The following is a 20,048-nucleotide window of genomic DNA, read 5'->3' as shown; positions in this document are numbered from 1 at the left end:
AATGTTCACATGATTTAAAATGGAAGAGGGTTTATTATACCACTTAACAAATTGTTTTTCTCGATGCAGCCTTGACAAACCTTCAAACAGCCATTTGATTATTACTACCGCAGCAAGATTTGCCTCTCATATAAAAGGGTTTGTTGGCTGTGTCAAATACTGAACAGTACACAAGAGAATAATCAGTAGTTACATTGATTGGAAGAAAACACAAAGCTAATAACAACGATAATATCACTATATTATTCCAGGGTTATGTATTTTGATCATAACTATGTAGGCCCACTGCAACATCGTGATTCACTCAGATGAGTATGAACTATAATACTGCAGTTATTTGAAACATCAGTCTTAAACCTCAAGGGTTAGGTACAGAAAACAAACATTTTTTTTCCTTGTCATTAATGAAATTTCACCATTACCAAAAAAAAATCTACAAATTTTTATCTTAACTGTTAGCCGCCGCTCTATACCACAAAAGCAATTTGCAAAAAGGACATGATAACACACAACTTCTGATTGGGCTGTAAAAATGGCTAACCAAAGCCATGACCTCATTGCCATGAAGCCCCAAAATAACATGTTATCTATTTGGTTTTAGGTCAAGCGTACACAAAAAGAAAACTAGGCACTCCTTGTTTGAGTACAATCCTTTTCCTTCTTAAACCAATCATCAAGTGGTTTCCAAAATGGTTATGATGAAATACAAAGAAACAAAAAAACAACAGTTGATGGGGTTTTTACAGAGACAATGAAATATATTTTGCTATTAAACACCTCTATAGCCAGTCCAACAAACTGAGGTAAACTCTCTGGCTGTCTGCAGCTAATTGATCATGAATCTATAACACAGATCTGGCAGAAAAACTTCACCCTGGATGCGTGAGACAAAATGCCCAATCTGACGATATGTGTAAAGGCGTCAAGAAAAGGGCTTTGATTGTAGGATAATATATTTGGAGTCACAAGTGATGTGCCGCTAGGGCTGATTTGCTGAAAATGCTGTGTGACTCTAGTGCGACAAGTGGCATTTTAACTAAGAAAAAAAACTGCATGGAGGAGGTAGAGGGCTTGGGAGGAGGTAAGGAGTTTGTGGAGGAACAGCGTTTATGAGGTAGCCTTTTGCTGTAAACAAAAAAAAAAAAGGTTTGCAGTAATAGAAAAACTCATTAAAACTGGGAAGGAAGACCAGGAAGTCTGTGGCAACATTAGGGAACGTCTTGCACAACACCTCAGTATAACAGAGATCTAAAGTTGAGGTCATCAAAAAATAAAAAAAAAGAAATAAAATAAAATTATGTATATACAAACAAAAAGAAATGCACAGCTATGTATAACTCAAGAGGTAGTTGCTAATAGTACATCAATCGGTTACATATGTTTCTTCGTCATTGCTTAACAGAGTTTGTTGAGAAAGTCAGTGGATGATTCCCAAAAGAATAAAATACACTTTTTTGGTTAATTCCCTGAGAACAGTTCATCATCCTGAGAGAAATTGTGTGTAAAAATGTAAAAATACATCATATAAAAAGATGTTTCCATAGAGTTTTGAGCATGGGCTGTGCTCCTTCTGTGGTTTGGTCATTCACTTCTTCTTCTTTTTTTTTAATCTCTGTCATGCTGCATTGTTGAGATTTGATCTTTAACGCACGCACACATTCAAATAAACTGTACATTAAATTAAAAAAAAATAACAACAACAACAACAACAACTGCTCTAATGCGCTTTCAGCAATAAGTTCCTCTTATTTGAAAGAGCGAGGGTAACAAGCACTTCAGCAAGTCTTAACATTAAATGCCTTCAAAAACAAAATAAAGCCACACTCTTTGGTATGGAAATATACCAAAAAAAGTTGCTTGTCTATTTAGAGCTTTTAAAAACACACACGCTAGTTTGATATAATCATACAAAGTTATTTGATTTGTCAGAACATTAAGATACAACTCCAAAGCGACTCGACTTGAATTGTGTGAGGAGTCGACTTCAGATAAGCTCTTTTCACATTCAGTATGGTCAGAGAAGAGTTGTTGGGTCACAAATAAGTGCCACTAAAGCCATGCTTGGGATTCAAGTTATACCAAAAGCAGCACTCTTATTCTCTCTCTCTCTCTCTCTCTCTCCTTTTTTTTGTTCAGTGAGTTTGAAGCAGCAGCAGCAGCAGTGATGTCACCTCATCCCAAAGAGGACTGCGCATTAACCTGGCTGGTGCTGGCTAACAAATGGTAGGCACAGATGGAAGAGGAACAGGTGGTTCGATCTTACTGTAACATGGCTGGGAGAGCAAACAGCTTGACATTCATTTTTCAAGAAGGATAGTTTGTGAGGTATTAAATAAATAAGATACAAAGATAGTATAATGGTCTGGTACTACACCTGTAACAAAACGGTGAGCTTTTGTGCTGTATCAAAGGCGATTTCTGAGTATCTGATTTAGCAAATAAGGGAAAATATGGAGTTTGGGGTTTTTTTAAGTCAGTTTGATTTGTCATGAATGAAAATGTTTAAATAGAGAGAGAGTTTTCACACACCAACAAAGCATCCCATGCAATATACACCTATAGATCAGAGCTAATTCCTTATAAATGCATTACTTAAAGTTAATAGAATTTTAATTATATCTTGTGACTTTACATATATGTATATATTAATGACTTATACTATAATTTATAAAGTGTAATGTTATTTTCAACTAATTATGCCACAACCAAAATGGAAATCTAATGATCAGTTCATTATTTTGAATCTAAACTATGATCTAGATGGATTATATGATGTCTTATATAGACTGTGTCTATCTATGATAATAGGAAACATAAGGGTTAATAGTGTTGACTCACACCTGAGGAAGAGGTGCTTCAGTCTGACAGTTTTCTGTTCGAGCATGCGTAACACGCACAGGACACACGCTTTCTCTCAGTCTTGCACATGTTTGACGTCTGACAATCAGTTGGTCCGGTCTATATCATGTAAGAGGTATGTATGTATGTGAGTGTTTAAGAAGTATAGAGTGTGATCTAGCAGCTGGCTGTCTTTTTAAAAAAATTCCCTCTGGGATCCATAAAGTTTCCCTACAGATCTTTAGAAGCCAAGCTAACGGTCCTGCGGGTCTGGATTATCGCTTAGAGGGTCTTGAGGTCTTGAAGTCTTCTTCTAATCCTTCTTAAGATGAGCTACCGTGTGTGCTAAAAGGATGCATCATGATTTTTCAGAATGATTAGGCCTACAGGATATTTTGTGGCTTTAAATCTGCAACATAGTCGTGTAGAGAAAAAGCATTCATAACGGCCAACACTTAGGTCCAAGGGTACAAAGGCAAAAACAATCATCAAGACTAGACTTATACAGTGTTTTTTGTTTTTTTTTCTCACTCTCGTGCTGCAGAGACTGAAACAAGAGTAATCCCCTGCAGTCACCATTCCAGCCGTGGTTGCCATAGCTGCACCAAATGACTGCAAGTCAGTCACACACATTCTTGCCCATCACGTACCCCATTGATCGTTGCCATAGCTGCGCTGGTTAGAAATTGTAAAAAACCAAAAAAAAAAAAAAAAAACCCAAAAGAAAAACAATAAAAGTAAAGAAATAAAGACCTCCCATTTTTCACAGGTGTGAGGTAGATGAGGGGAGCTTCAGATAACCTTGATTGAGAGGAGACATGAGGTGTCAGAGGCTAGCGGTGAAAGATTCACCTCTATGGACTATTTTCAGGATTTCCTCCACCTCTGGGTCCGAGAGCCACGTTGTGTATGGGGCTCCTCAGGGGAAGAGGAGGAGCCCTCCAGAGGAGACGAGCCAGAGCGCTCCTCTTCCTCTGGGAGAGAGAGGTAAGGCCCGGTCCCTGGGCTAGAGGCCGAGGTAGACGCATGTTGGTCCTGAGAGCCTGTGGCGGGCGCCAGCGCCTTGTGGGGACACTGAGCCACCATGTGCGTGATGCTCTGGCAGTAGTGGCATTTCTTTGGCTGGGGGGGCAGGCCACACTCCTTGGCATGGTGATCCAGACCTCCACAGTTATAACAGCTGCAGGGGACAGAGGAGAAAAGAACAGAAAGCATGAACAGGATCTTTGTTTTTAGCTTTTCCTTTTCATAAAACGGAAAACAGACTCTGTAGTTTTGAATCTGCAAGCACTTTGTGGCTAAAATACAGTTAGATCCATAATTTGTTGGACAAAGACACAACTGTATAGGAGTTATAGCAGTTGTTACAGCCTTCCATTTGCAAAGGCCCAAAGATAATAAGAGAAACTATAATAATTTTAAATTGAAGGACTGTTTTTGACAATCCTTTGCAGATGGCAGTGCTGAAGCCTAGAACTCAATGACATCACCGAAGGCTGTGTGGCTTCCCTTGAGATGCTCTGCTAGGTTTGTTCGTGGCTCTTTCTGCATTCATTTTTGTTTTCAGTAACTGAAAAGCATGTTCAGTTAGGTTGAGATTAGGTGACTAACTTGGCCACTGAAGAATATGCCATTTCTTAGCTTTGGGAAAGTCTTGCTTTGCACTTTGAAGCGCTCTCCAATCAGTTTAGCAACATCTGGCTAATTTTAAACAAAGATTATAGCTCTGTTCATGTCATAATTCATCTTGCTACTTCTATCAGAGGTCACATCATCAGTAAACAATAGTGGTTGGTAGCCATACATGCTCATGCCATAATATTTCCTTCCTGATGTCTGGCAAGGATCGTGGTATGCTTCATATCATGAGCTGTTCTCACCTTTCTCCATACGTTTCTCTTTCCATCATTATGACACAAGCTAATCTTGTTTTCAAGAATCTTTTTTTTTTTTCTTTTAGAACTGTGCAGGCTCGTTAAGATGTTTTCTTGTAATGTCTAATCTGGCCTCTGTAATTACCCTCATGAAGGCGTCTCTTGATTGTAGACTTTGACAGGGTGTTAAATGTTGTGAGGTTGTTTTCCTTCACTATGAAAGTAATTCTGTCGTTGTGCACATTAGTTGTCTCCTTTGGTTTTTCGGATCTTTTGATGTTGCTGAATTGCCCGGTGCATTCATTTGTTTTTAGAATATTTGGGACTTATGATTTATTTTGGTTTTTAAACCTAATATGTCGTCCCTCACTTGCACTGACATTTCTCTGTGCCTCACATTTAAAATCCCAGTGAAAAATACAAATTCAACACATGGAACCAACTTAAGATATGTCTGCTTTATTGGTCATGAAATAATGAAGCAACAGATTGGACCTGGCTATTAAAATGCTTTATTTCTAAACAATTAATACAGTGTTTTATATATAATAATTTAAATAACAAATTTATTTTAAAATTTATTTTAAAATACTGAAATTCCTAAGCAGTTAATGCAAACTTTTTTTGAACCCCTTGAATTAAAGCTGAAAATCGGCACACCTTGATTGATTTAAAAAGGCAAAACTACAACAAATTATGGCCCTAGCTATAACTATCATTTCTAACGTGGTAATTATAATATTAATAACAATAAGAAGAAGAAGAAGAAGAAGAAGAATTTTTCAAAAAGAAGAATAAAGATTTTATTTCATTCTTGTCCATCATCGGCACTACGGAGTAGAAATGTCAGCTCCAACTAAAATTCCCCACTAGATGGGAGTGTTGTATATGATTTTGGTCTGGTGTGGCCGCTGTGGCATGTCAAACTGCATTATATTATTAGCTCTGAAAAGAATACCAGCAATGAAATAGCAACAATAAAAGCATCAAGAGAAATTGGACCAAAATGTTAGCCCGTCATGATGCCATCAGTTCTCTTTGCACTGCATTAAATAATTATTTTTTGTCATATTCTCTCTTTTTGTTTTTTTAAGGCTTTATGTCACATACAAGTCACCGTTCAGGTTTTTAATAATGTCCTGCTGTAAAAAGCTTAATATCTCTAGGGCAATCAAGTCTAGATGGATTCATCAGTTTGTGTTAAATTTCTACTGCAGCAGTGCAAAACTCAACCGCTTATCATCATGAAATAACTGCTTACTGCACACATTTTAAGGTGCATCTGATTTGATTACCAATTAACAAAATAAGAATCGACAAGTAGACCCGACTGCAAATTGCTGCTACTAAATAAGAAATTGAACCATGACAGCCTTTTCTATGGAACCATGTTTCTGCCTTCTGTGCTTCTGAACAGATAAATTATCTTTACTTAACCTGTGTTCTTTGCATCCAATAAAATAACAACTGGCTGTTTGAATTAAATGAGAAAAATTTAATGCAATGTTTAATTGTTCTTTGTAAAGAAAAAGTATTATTTTTCTACAATAAATAAACCATAAAGAATATAATAGAGACTACAGATAAGAGTGCTACCTCACTAAAAGCTGTGACATTAATTAAGAAAGACTTAAAGGTAGGTTTTAAAAGGTAATTAGTAAGTGTCCTCAAAACCTGGATTCATACAAGTACAGTGATCTGATAAATTAATTCGTGCAATTAAATAATTATATTTATATACTAATTATAGTTCAAATCCCAAGGTAGCATGAAAATCCATCAATTTATTGGAGAATGTAGGTTTTAAAGTTTAAAATATTCACTCATGTAATTCAGATTTCTTGTATGTCTCCGGTCATGCATTCATTTAGTGTAATAAAAGCACAGTTTAATCTCAGCTAATTTGATTCAAATGCGTGCAACACAAGGAGAAAACAATACCAGGTCAGAAGTGCAATTTCAATTTTCTTGGGAACAAAACTTGTGCAGTGAAGAATCATCGACACATACACGTACATTTTTGCTTTTCAGCTTTATGCAATAAAAGCTTCTCTAACTGTAGCTTTTTAATACATTTTTTGCTCAAACCTTTCTTTACAAATATACAAATTTCATGTTTTACTGATAGACTAAATTTCATATCAAACTGGGAAAAACCTGGATGAAGACAAAACAGCTCAAAATATTTGGATGCCCTTTAAGTTTAATATTGAAGAATGTTTTTTATCACAGATTAAGACTAATGAGCTTTAAATGCTAATCTTCTTTTTTTTCAGGAAAGTGGTTACAGATGAGTGCTTAATTAGTTTAAAGAAAATCCTGCAACAGCTGATGAACATTTTTCAACAATTACTGTTAAACATCGACTTCTTGGCTCATTTCTGTTGGCTAAAATCAATGCTGTCATCACTAAAGTTTTCAGCCACTATTTCCACAACCAATGAATTGTTTACACAATTTTTAAACTGAACAGTTTAAAAGAACGTGACCTGAGCAGCTCTGGAGCAAAGAAAGAACTGATCTGCATAGCAGAATAAGCTGCAGCGTAACCCACGATTAGCTGTTCCCACTGACCAGCACTCACAAAGACAGAAACACACATCTACCTGCCATCACTGAATCCAAAACCACCTTGCTACCACCTTAGCAGAAGACAGACACTTGACCTAACACTGGATCAATTATCTGAAATAAGCTGAATTATTCAGCTGTGTAAACCAATCAGGGAGCCTTCTCTGTCAGATACAGTTTCTTCCTTTCTAACAAATGCTTTTCTTTACCACTATTAAAAAAAAAACAAAAAAAACTCGATAGTGCTGCATTGGAGCACTGAAGCAACAGTGATGCAGCAACATAAAGGGCGCCAGTGCTACACTTTCTCATGTAAATGTAGCCTTGAAATCATGTGATACCTTCCCACAACAGATACGGTACTTAGACTCTACCTGGCAGGATTTGCCGCACATCAAATGAGGGCACTTTCTTTCAGTAGGAGGACAGGAGGACTCTGCTTAGCGTTTTCAAGGCGCTCCCTATGGCTCCCTCTGCAGATTTTAGCAAAGCTCCCTTCAGGATTCAACTGAGGACAAAACAATTGATTTGGCTACTGCTGCATTGAGATGCATATAGGTCCAATCTACCCCCATGCTAATACAGTCTCTAATGTAAAAGCTGGCAAATTGATTTAAAATAGCGGCAATGGCAGGCGAAGTGCCCTATTCAATTCCTTATTATGGTGCACAATAACCATAGCAACAGGCATGTACCGAGGCAGATTGAATAGATTTAATCTATAATCTCAGCCCACTCAGAAGCCGCTCACTGCGGGTAGACGTACATATAGAATATGTTTCCTATCGCTACAGCGTAGTCCTGCTTTCTCAAAGCTAGCCACAGGCATCTATACGCATTCACGTATTTCACATTTTCAGGAAAACCATGCATGCGCGTGATTACATTCATGCAGACACAAAACATACACATACATTTTTTTTTGTTTCAAAAATGAATAAAACCTACCGGTCTCCCTTTGGTTTGCGTTTCTGCAATGGGACCTTCCCTTTGGGTCTCCTCTCGCTGCCTGCACAGGGTCCCCCACCAGGTCCGGTCACCCGCAGGGACTCCAGGCCCTTAGAGGACTTCTTATAGGTGAACTCCACCTGCTCACCCTCCTTTAAGCTGCGGAAGCCCTCCATCACTAGTTTGCTCTGTTGGAAGAATAAAAAAGGGCAATTATCCCTTTGAAAGAGGCAGATGCTTATTGCTGAATGCAAGACACAAGAGTGTGTATCTAAGTAGGATAACACGCAGTGTGTTATAAGCTAGAGTATCCGACACGTTAGGGCTCATGTTTGTTCAAATTTCTTTAATTTTAATGTCAAAGCATTTGTTTCCCTTAGGTTAAAATATTATAATTTCAAGCATATACAAAAATAAATCTTTAAAGGTTCATTTATTGGGCGTTAGATTTTGTAAGAGCAAAACTGTTCAAGGAAAATGTAAATCTGATTCTTTTATAATAGTAAGCCACGTCACTGAATAAGGTAGCTCATTAAAGGCAACTGAAAGATCTCTATTATGTTAGCTTTAAAGGCTTTTTATACAGCAGTATCAGGGTGCGTTTTACCTTTGTTGGTTATATTGAATATTTTTTTTAACCCCATATGATTCATGGAAACTGACAAAGGCTATTACACTTTAATAGCCTTCAGTATGCAGCTAGACATAAAGACAGCCCCCTTCTTAGGCAGAAAATGCAGTCTTTCAGTGAAAATGGATTAGTTCCTCTTTCTGTCTGCATAAGATAAAGCGTTAATGTTACGCAAGCCCACACCCATTAGGTTAAATCTACACATTGAGCAGTTGCCAGATATATTATTATGTCTGCACACAAAAAGCTCTCCAATCAACTCCTTTTATTTCCACATAGCTCAAGAATCAACATTTACTTTATTAACACGGGCAAGTTTGTGAGGTGGGCTTTTACACACTGCCACATGCAGCGAACACAACAAGTATTAGCAGACAATGAACATCGAGAGGCAAATACATTACTTCAAACATGGTGGATTGACTATATGTGGTTTGTACCAACTGCCATGAAGGTTGCTGCACAGAGCGACTTATCTCACATATGTCCTTGGTTTACTGTCTTCATCTACTTTTTCGCAGAGACACCACTTCCTTTCTGCAGGCTTAAAAGACAAGAATGTTACACCTATACAATCTTTTTTTTTTTAAAGCATCCACCATCCATCTTATCTACATGATCGGAAATATTGATTTAGTTACTACATAACCACTGGACAATGATTTATGTCTTGGTGATCGCACAGAGCGGACGGCTGATAGGCACAGAATCCGTGACCTTCATGAATCGCAGCAAGCCCTGCGGCTCTTATAGGTAAACACACGCCCACATGGGCATGCAGTGTGCAGAGCAAACCTACTACCTACTATACATCAAGACCTATAAATAACACACAGGCTATCTGTAAAAGCAGTGCATGCTGTAGAGCCAGATATGTAGGAGACAAAGGAAGAGAAAAGCACAAATGATCGGATGATATAGATGTGAAACTATAGAAGAAGGAGAGAAATTGTGCACAGCTGCATTTTTCTGCAACGACTGAGGTTACAGGAAGCTAAAGGCGCTCTATAGGTGGTTTGTAGATAGAGATGAAAACCTAAGAGAGAGGAAAGACGTACAGAGGATGTGGGAATTAATTACAAACTAAGAATAGTGTTTGAACTCACTGCACTCGGATAATTGTCCATGTGAAAACCACTGAACAATAAATGACCACTGGGATACCACGTGGATTAAATGGAAGTGAAACGAAATACATTTAATATGTTTCTGCTTCCTTCAGGAAAACAAGTATGAAAAAAACAAAAACATTTAACCTTGTTTCACACAGCGGACAAACTTCAAAACCTACTGCAAACACAAAGAATATCTAAATGTAAGAATATGCAATCAAATACATTTTCTTGGGATCTGTTAGGTCGACACAAACTGTCGTTATTACAACACCCAGTTATTCAAAAATCTTTTTAAAAAAATTCTTCTTAAAATTTATTCTAAAGACATTCAACATATCACAGCACTCGATGAATGAGGGTCAGGCCAAGACTTTCTTAAGATTAAAGAAAAACTTTCAAATAAATAAGAAAAAATAAAATATCCACCCTACATTAAATAAATCAGTTTATGTTCTGTTTTATGTTTTTAAAGTAATTTTTATGCATTTTTAAAACTTTTTTATATATATATCTAATTTAGACAATTTAAGTAAGTTGCATTGATGGGTTTTTTTTAAACATTTTCCCTTTTCTTCTCTTTACTTCTCTTTACTTGAACTTTATTCCTTAAAAGAATTATATCAAAGACAAACTTTGATATCATGAAAAAAACTCTAACTTCAATTTCAAATAAAAAAGGTTATTCGTTGTTGTTTTGGGGTTTTTTAGAATTGGTGTTTTTACAACTTATAGTTCAGTACAAAAAAAGTTTTAGAAAGCCATCAAATTTCTTAAACTTGAACAATGCTGATATAGAATTATGTTATTTCCCTGCGTTTTAAATTTCTTTTCATTAGAGATTTTTGGATTTTGATTTTTTTCATATATTTTAAACACAAATTAGTACATATAAAACATAAACTTTTACCAAATAGCTATTAATCCAGATCCAAAGGCCTCTCTCACAATGACTATTAATACACAGTTTTTTGCTTTACTTTTTTTATATAATAAAACAATAAGTAGGTTTTCAGTTTAGTCCTCAGAAAATATAGATATATACACGGAAGAGTTGTGACTTCATATTTAACCTCTTTTAAACAATTCCTTCTTTTTTTCCCACATTCTAACATTTGTAACAATTTATTCAAAAGAGAAAATTGCCTTTGTTAGCAAAAAGCAAATGTAAAAGCAAAATGTCCAAAATTCACTCATTCATTCTCCCTCTGATGTCCTTCTTGATTCCCCCACTGCAGTAAGTGAGACTTACAGCCAAGGCCACTTTGCTTCTAGTCGATTGCTGATGGAAGACTCATCCATTTTGGGCATTCAGCTATTGGATTTGGCTTTGAGGAATAGATGAGAATCGGGGAATGGAAATGAGCAAGAGGAAAGATTATGCCCCACAGATGCAAAAAAAGGGAATAACGCAGAAGGGACGGTGAGGAGAGTCACAAACTGAGCAAGCAGCTTCATGATCAATCTCAAAACATTATGTTACAAAATAATAATAGTAATAATGTTAAGATTCCATATTCATTAACCTATTCTTTTATCAAAGTAAACTGCTCATACCAGCAAAATAATCAACCAAACGCAAAGCTACGACCGAGCTACATCCTGGTCATTCAAATGAAAACACCAATTGATTTTATAATTACCATCATTAGACCATCTGAATGGCTAAAAGGCATTTGTTCAGCAGATATCAGTAAAAAGGCAACAAAAGGTTGTGCCCATCCCCCATGAAACACAATATATTCAGAATAATGATAAATAAACATCAGCTGGTCTCTAGACTATGGCACACGAGCCCTTCCTCTTCCTCTCCTGTCTTCAGTCCAGAAGCAGCTTGTCTCTCCAGGTCAAAGTTGAGTGGTTTGTCTCAGCACTCTACCCCCCCCTCTCCAACTCACTCAGTTCCCACAATGCACCAGTGAGGAAACCACACATCCCCTTTTGTTCTGTAGAAATGCAGGAAAACACACATAGACACACACACACTAAAATCTCCTCCATATAGGTTATGGCTTCATGTTTGTGTCAGATAAGTTCTGACGTGTTCACTTGCAACAGCTCAGTCTCTGCAATTACGTAATAAACTGCAGCATATGGATCTGTATATACATGTGTGCCACCGAGCTGCTCCATGCATGTGTAAGCGTGTGTGTGTGAGAAAACTTCGCAAATCAGAACCTGCAACCTGAGTCCCCTCCTCTCAAGTGACCTGGCGGGTGTCCTGACCCGTTTCAGTTTACGCAAAGAGGTCAGGAAAGGGCACGGCTAAGGTGAGGGAATGAAAGAATGCCAAGCAGAACGAAAAAGAGAGAAGGAGAGCAAGAGAGACTCTAACACAAAATGGGGGAGTGGCTTAGCACAGGGAGGTGGATATGGGTGGGAATCTGGAGGAAGAGGAGGACAAGGGTGGGGGGTGGGGGTTCATGGAACTACCTCCACCGCATTCTGTTCAGCTCCAATGGAGGAGCAACTCCTGATCAGTGGCTGGAATTGGGGGAGGCCAGGAACAAAACCACCATTTGATCAGGAACCCCACAGGTCAGCAGGAGAAATCCTGAGGTCAGTGGTATAACCGTCGTAGCACCACCCCCAGCCTGCTGGGAAGACCACACCAGCACTCTGTGCTTAAACTTAAGAGTCACCAGCAGCCAGCACCATGCCTTAAACGGAAGAAACCTATCCAACAAAAGGATCGAAAGATACTCTAAAAGGGCTTGATTATGCTTACAAGGTTCCTTATGTGTAATAAATATCTTTAGCTCTTCATGCATGTGACCGTATATATATATGTGTATGTGTGTGTGTGTCTGTGTGTAGGAAAGAGCCAGAGATCGATATCGACACTGACATCCTAGATAGAAATAGCCCTCCTTTTCATCAGCCGGCCCTCGTCATCACCAGACCCAGCAATCAATACAGGAAGCTGTAATGTGAGGGGATGGGGAAGCAAGAGAGAGGAGAGCCACCATCCTCCACCAGCCTCTCTCCGAGGCGACCACCAGCTATGGAATGGCTAATTATGGGATGCCTTAAATCAGAGGTGGAGAAGGGTATTGTGCTCGTTTCTAAGAGGAACGGGAGTGTGCAGAGGTGAGTGTGTAGAGGGAGATGGTGGTCAACATGTGGCTTGGTGTCACTGAGTAGCTTTTAATACACAGGAAATGCTAAGTGGACAAAGCTGGGCTAGATCAGCTCAGATGGACATAACCCAACAGGATATATATAAACCAAAGAAGAAAGGGAGAGGAAACACACACACATATACACAAACATGCCAGTGAAAACCACCAACAGAGCCGCTCTTATGTCGGTGACACCGCAGCCCTCCTCAACACGTTGTCATTAGTGGCTCTGACCTTTGAACCTCGCCCAGCCCCCATCAAACAGTTAAAAGCCTTCATGTTTCCCCTGCTTCAAATTAACAACATCCAACACCCCCGATTATGACTGGGCCAAATATTTGATCTGGGGAAGGAAGCACTAGATCATCCTGGTACATTTATCAGCATGAGAGGGGGAAATGAACCTCACTGAGGTGACTGGTGATAAAACACACAGCCTGCTAATAACTGCACCCATTCAAAACAGAAACAGTCCAGTGTCACTCCAAAGATTCACTGCCAGCCATTTAAAGAGGTGTCACTTTCACAAAAGAACAAATGATGGAATATATCATAAATTTCATATGACAGAAATCATTTTTAAAAGGTTTTAAGTTTTCACGTTTTCTTTTAGGAAAAATGATGGATCAATGCAAACCTTTCAAACTTTACACGTGTACATTGGTAGTGCATACAACTTGAGTTACAATCATTATTTAATTGATTTTACAGTTGAATCTATTTACAGAGGCAAAAAAACAGCAGCTGTCTTTTTTTTCTTTGTATGCTTTGGCACTGAACTCACCCAATCTAACAAAGTAGACAGATGATGATGTAATGCGTGACAAACATGACACAAAAACGAGCGCTGAATATTAGCTCGGATCTGATGAATTATAACATGAATACAAAGAGATGAACATGAGATAAATGTATTCAGATGTTTAATTGAGGGATTTTATGCATTTTATTTACTATAATAGCTCTAATCTTTATCTAATCATTATCTTTATTTTTTATTTGAGCCTTTGCAACAACTGCGTTTTTAGATATAAATTGCTTTCATCTGTCTCTCTAGCAATTTTTAATAGAAATTTGACTATAGATTATCGCAAATTAAAACTCATGCCCCACACTGTTTGAGACAAATCTCTCCAAAAGAAAAGCTTTTAAACTTCTGTTTACACATGTTGTGTCTAAATCTAACTTTTCTCTATCCTTTGGAAATGAAACGGTTGTTTTATTAATTAATTAGGTCTTTGATGATGATTATTTTTTTCATTTTTGATGCTTTTCATTGTCATGGACATTAGATTTGATATCTAAATTTGCTTTAGAGATTTAATAAAAACAGTCATAAGTTTGGACACGTTTAACTCATTTCTGACATTTTTAGGACAAAACGATCAATGGAGAAACAAAGTCCTAATAAATTCAAACAAATTGCAGATTGTAGTCCTGCAGTGTTGTTTTTTTTTTTTTTTCTTAAAATCTATCAAACATTGCATAGAAGAACTGAGCAGCCAAGAACATTAAATATTAAAGAAAGAACTAGAAAGAGCCTCCTGGAATTTTTCATTCCTGGTAATTAAAAAAAATAGATTAATTAAATGCTTAAATCCTTAATCAGCTCATACTGACATGACCAGCGGAACTGCTGCTCTTTTTTTTATTGTAGCCCTTCTGTGTCTACTCCATCACCCTTCCAATTACCAATCAAACATCCGCTATATGCGGCCAGCTCCTCAAAAGGAAGTCACATGACTTGTCTTTCTTCTTCTTTTGCTTTATTTGATGTAAAGACGGGAAGGGTGGTGGTGGTGGTGCGGGTGAGTGGAGTAGTGTGGCTGCAGGAGACACAAAGCCTGATACTGGCTATCTGCAGGCAGAGATGGGTGGGGCCTGCATGCCAAACGGTGACACGGACCAGAGGTTAATCTCACTAGGGGCCCACTTTAACCTCACTACACAAAACACACACACTCTCTCTCTCTCTCTCTCGAGTGTGCACACATGCACAATCAAAAACCTAGAACATCTTACAACGGTTCACACGTAGGCATCGACAACCTGGTGGCTGAAGGCAGAAAGTAAGAAGTGCTCACACACGCATTCGTAAGGGATTCATAAACTGCACACACACTCTTGGGGTTTCAGGAGAATAGCAACAGCAAACTGTTCAACATTTCAAACTGATTACCGACAAAGGGCAGGCAGCACCCCCAACCCACTAAACCCCTCGCCTACCCTCTTGCCTTTTTGTCTTTAAGAAATTCCTCTTTTTAAAAAATGCCCAAGGAGAGACCCCCCCCCCCAAAAAAAAAAACACACACAGACACACACACACATATTAAAAAACACTCAGCCCAGGTAGAGAAGTGGTTGACACACAGAGATAATGTAATAGTGGAATCACTAAGGAGAGAGTGGAGATGCTTAATTACTCTCTCACACCTTCCGAAAGGAAGCGATCAGATAGGAGCCGTGATGAAGAGGCCTCCCAGGAAGAGGCCTCGTGCTCTGGGGGGTGGGGGGCTCACACTAACTCTCTCTCACACACACACACACAAGCGCAATCACACCCTCCCTCCTTTACCTCCCGCTCTACCACTCGCTCGTCTTTTTCCAACCTCTCACTCATGTTTTCCTCTTGGACTACCGCCGTCCCCAGCCCAGCACCCCCACCCCTCACCCACACTTTTTTTTTTCCCACATCCCTCCTCTTTCCCTCTCTTAAGGAAACTCCTCCTCTCTTCCCCCCTTCCTCCTGTCCTCATGCTCCCTCTTCCCCTCCCTATCTTTCTTACCTCAGCTTTTCTCATGCGGATAGGGTCAGTGTTGTGCAAGAATACATCTGCATTCTTTCTGATAGTTTTATTTCAACATCGACCCTTTTACCACAAATGTGTAAAATAATGCATAACCTTTGTTTTAAGTTGGTTTGATTGTGAGCTTGCCACTGATTAAAAATGACAAAATGCATCCTAAAAGAATTATTATGGCTTCAAGACTTTTAAATCATTTTATACTTCAGACATAACAAGCCAGATCTGTATTCAATATTTCCAAATCTGAACATTTCTTTTAAACCTGGAAATAACATCAGTATATTCAAATGGCTCCAGGCTGCTAGCAGAGAGACAGAGAGGGTGGAACAATCAGAGAGAATGAGTGACCAATTTAATACGAATGTACGAGTGTGAATCCTTCCAAAGAAATCACGGGGTTGTTTGCATTTATTATGACAGCGTGTTTATGAATGCACGATGTCTTCCCCTTTGTGCTAAATGACAGTCGTGTCACTGTGAGCGCGTACAGCTGCCAGAAACACTGGGACACAAATGATCGAGTGTAAACATATGATTCACAGAATGCTATAATTTAACAAAAAGCTATATTAGGAACAATTTGCTCCCCACCACCCTCCCAAAATATGAAAAAGACGAATGAATTGTTACAGAGGAGCTCTGCAAACATTTTCATCTATACACCGCCATCATCACAGTACCTAGTGAGCCTTTCTTTTTCCTATGTAAAGCAACAATATACCGCACAAGCCTTTTCTGCCTTATAGGCTACAAACTACTGAGACACACAGTGTTTTGTTAGACTCCTGCTCAGCTCTTAAGACTGTTTCCCAAAGCACACCTTTATTCACCCTCGTTGGCCTGATCCACTCCTAAAACATCTCTGAGCAGCAGGGAAGACAGGAGTCTGGAGTGTATGGACAGATGCAGTGCTTTCAGTCGATGAAGCCACAATGTGAACGTATCAATCAAAATCTGATAACATAGTGCTGTAGTCATCCACTTTCCCAAGCCTCGGCTTGTTTCATGCAGGCACAGTAAGAGCGCATGAAAACATCCACATACATATAAATGTTAACAAAAAAATTTAAAAATATACATCAGGCTATATTATTACGTGCATATGAAGATGCGCATGAAGCAAAACTCAACATATTGTTATTATTCACTGAATATTTTTTGCACTTTACTCCAGGATTTTAATCCAGATATTTTTATAACTCTCGATTATCACGTTTATAGCCAAACTAAATGCACTAAACAACCAGCTTTACCACTGTCAGAATTCAGTGGCAGTGAACACATTTGGTCAATCAAATACTGCGGACAATTTGAAATGTACATATGTATATATTTTTTTTATTTGTATTTATTTATTTATTTATTATTCCATATAAACTGAGCTGAATGCAGCATAGCTCAGAGAGGTGGAAACTACTCTGCTGGTGCAGAACACACTCAAATGCCATTCAAAAAGACATTGGATAGCAAACCATGTGAAACTGTGGTCCCACTTTCTATTTTTAGACTGGCATGCAGCTTGAAAAAAAAACATACTGTAAGTGTTTGAGTTCCATTATATATATATATATTTTTATTTTTTTTTACCTAAATAAACTAATGCCTTTATGCAACTATAATCCATATTTCCCAGTGCTACTAATTTGCTTTTTAGTAATCAGTGGAGTCCTCTTTTTTTTTCACTGCTAACATTTGACCCCTAGTTCAGCACAACATCCCACTATTCTACAATGAAGTGAGAGAGTGTGTCAAATGAAATGGCAAAAAAAAAAAATGCCTCCCTTCGTCATCTGTCGTTCCTCGAGAATTTTAAAGGCACTTTATAGGACCGTAAAAAAGGGCGATTTAACGGAGGGAAAGGGGAGCTAAAACAAGGGAGGACTTCACTGCTCTTTGTTTGCTGTAGCAGTCAAAAACAAGGCCTCTGAAATGAACTCCATGCACAATAAATCAGCAGTACACGCAGAGAGAGTGGGAGGGGGACACACAGGCCGGGCTTCACGTCACCATTCGGTATGAAAGTAAAAGGATGTTTCTATAAACTGCACATACGGTTCAAGTACATCAAGCAAACAACAGCACTGGGCAAAACCCACCTTCCCAGAACAGAACCCAGCAGTGAGTAAAAAAAAAAAAAAAAAAAAAACACGCTCTCCGACATGTTAGCTGGCTGGATATCAAGCAAGCTCTGCTGTCCATTACAGGGCCAAGTGTGAAACTAACCGTGTCATATCCACACGACATTTCTTCCCTTTCCCTTCACAGAGGGAAGCAAAGGGAGAGCTAAACGCATGTGCCTCAGAGGAAAACTTTGTGTGTATGTTTGCGTGTGTGTGTGTCGTTTGTTTGTTTTGGTTTGGTTTTTCCTGTCCCTTAAGCATGTGGACAACGTGTTGTTACACAGTAACGTGTCGGGCAAGGCAAAACATCCGGATGATACAGTGTAACTATCGCTGTGAAGAAGAATTAAAAAGGGGCCCGACAGCAAGATGGGATCTGAGGTAACAGTAGCATTTTCTGGCAGAGGAAATAAAAAGTACTCAATCATTCGTCGCTATTCCACGCTTCTTTTTTTCAAAGAAAGGAAAATCCGGATGAGGACAATGTCCACCACATCACCACGACGCAGACGCGTATTCCTCGGTGCTTGTGTGTACGTTTTCATCAACTTACTTGGTGGACGAAAACATCCAGAGGGGGGTCAACGGGGCTGCCTTCGCTGTTGGTCATTGAGATAAATCCAAATCCCATCCGGACGTTGAACCATTTGCAGAAGCCCGATCCCGACAGGACCTGAGGTCGAGTGCGGTCCTCCTCCTGCTCGGCGGACTTGGCGGGGTCTTCTCCGCCACCTTTACCCGACCCTCCTGTAAAACGAGCGGGTAGTACAAGAGGCGAGTTAGAACATTTTGTTTGTGCTCGCAGACACGCCGCTCAACACTCACCGCCCTGCGTGCATACACGTTTATATAAGTTTAATGAGCTTTGTTGCGTAAAAAGAAAAGAAATAAAGAAAACTTCTCCAAGAAGCGTGAGGGGAATCCCCTCCACTTCAAGTACAGGCTATGCGAAGTTCAGGGCCGGTAGAAATTTCCTATACTATTTTTCACATGTCACATAAGCGAAGAGGGACGCGTGGTGCTGTGAGCCGATGTGCATCAACTAGACATTCCCTCAACCAAAAAAAAGGGAAAAAAAGTTGTTACTCCATGACAGATGAATGCCTCTGATTCGTGCACAGGCATGCTCAGTGGTGTAACTTGTGGAGGGTTTTTCTCGTGCATCTACAGCCCGCTCCTGATGTGGAGTTGCATGCTATAAGGGGAGGAAAAAAAAGGGCAGGTGTACACATGGTTCCTCGAGCTTTACTAGTGGCTTGAAAAGCATATACGCTCTAACAGTGGATCTATCTTAATGCTGCCAGACGTGGTTAGATGTGGTGCTCGGCAGTGTGGCGGTTCAGGCTTTTTTTTTTTTTTTTTTTTTTTTTTTTTTTTTTTTTTTTTGAGGTTTGGAACAATAATCACGCTGCACCTTGCCTCCTTCTCCCTTCTCGCGCGAGCTCACGTGGAGCAAAAATATATATATAACAACAACAAAAAAACTAAGAGCAGAAAATAGAAAAATAATTGCAGAATAACCTTCGGCCATGTTTCCCCGCGGACCCTCTGCGCCCAAGTTGCAATAGAGAAGCTTCCTCTGCGAAAACGGGCTGCGGTAGTCACCATTAATCCGACATCCTCGATCCCATCGGTCACCAGTTTAGCTCGCATGGTACGGCGTGCTTTCTGCCTTTTGATATTTTTGTCATGTCTTTCTCTCTTCCCTTCAATCCCTTCCTCACTCACACCACCTCTGTAGCCTACTGCTCTACCCCTCTCTCTCTCTCTCTCTCTCTCTCCCTCTCGGTCGCTGCCTCTCTTACTCCCTCTCTCGCTCTCGTCTTCGCTCTCATTCGCTCTCGAGCTGGCTGTGCCCGTTCCCGTAGTGAGAACACGTGACTTTGTCAATTACATGCTTTCTTGCTTCTCATTTCTGTCCCAAGATTCAAAGAGGAAAATGGGTGTGAGTGGGGGAAAGAAACTGGACTCGGAACCATCAACAGCACGCGCCCAATAGTTGTGTAGATCATAAAACAACCCACG

At 39.3% G+C, this 20,048-nt stretch overlaps 1 protein-coding gene across 1 annotated transcript; it reads right to left on the bottom strand.

Moving 5' to 3' along the window:
- Window positions 1–1,675: 1,675 nt before the first annotated feature.
- Window positions 1,676–19,816, bottom strand: lin28b (lin-28 homolog B (C. elegans)). Its single transcript, XM_031744695.2, has 4 exons — window positions 19,545–19,816; window positions 18,577–18,770; window positions 8,232–8,419; window positions 1,676–4,018 (listed from the first exon to the last, which is right to left on the bottom strand). Exons 1-4 carry the CDS (start codon window positions 19,552–19,554, stop codon window positions 3,706–3,708), a joined length of 705 nt encoding a protein of 234 aa, XP_031600555.2. The 5' UTR covers window positions 19,555–19,816; the 3' UTR covers window positions 1,676–3,705.
- Window positions 19,817–20,048: the final 232 nt, after the last annotated feature.

Source organism: Oreochromis aureus, linkage group 15, assembly GCF_013358895.1.
Source record: "Oreochromis aureus strain Israel breed Guangdong linkage group 15, ZZ_aureus, whole genome shotgun sequence".
Classification (NCBI taxonomy): domain Eukaryota; kingdom Metazoa; phylum Chordata; class Actinopteri; order Cichliformes; family Cichlidae; genus Oreochromis; species Oreochromis aureus.
The sequence above is the reverse complement of the archived record's forward strand: the minus strand, read 5'-3'. Positions and strand labels throughout refer to the sequence as shown.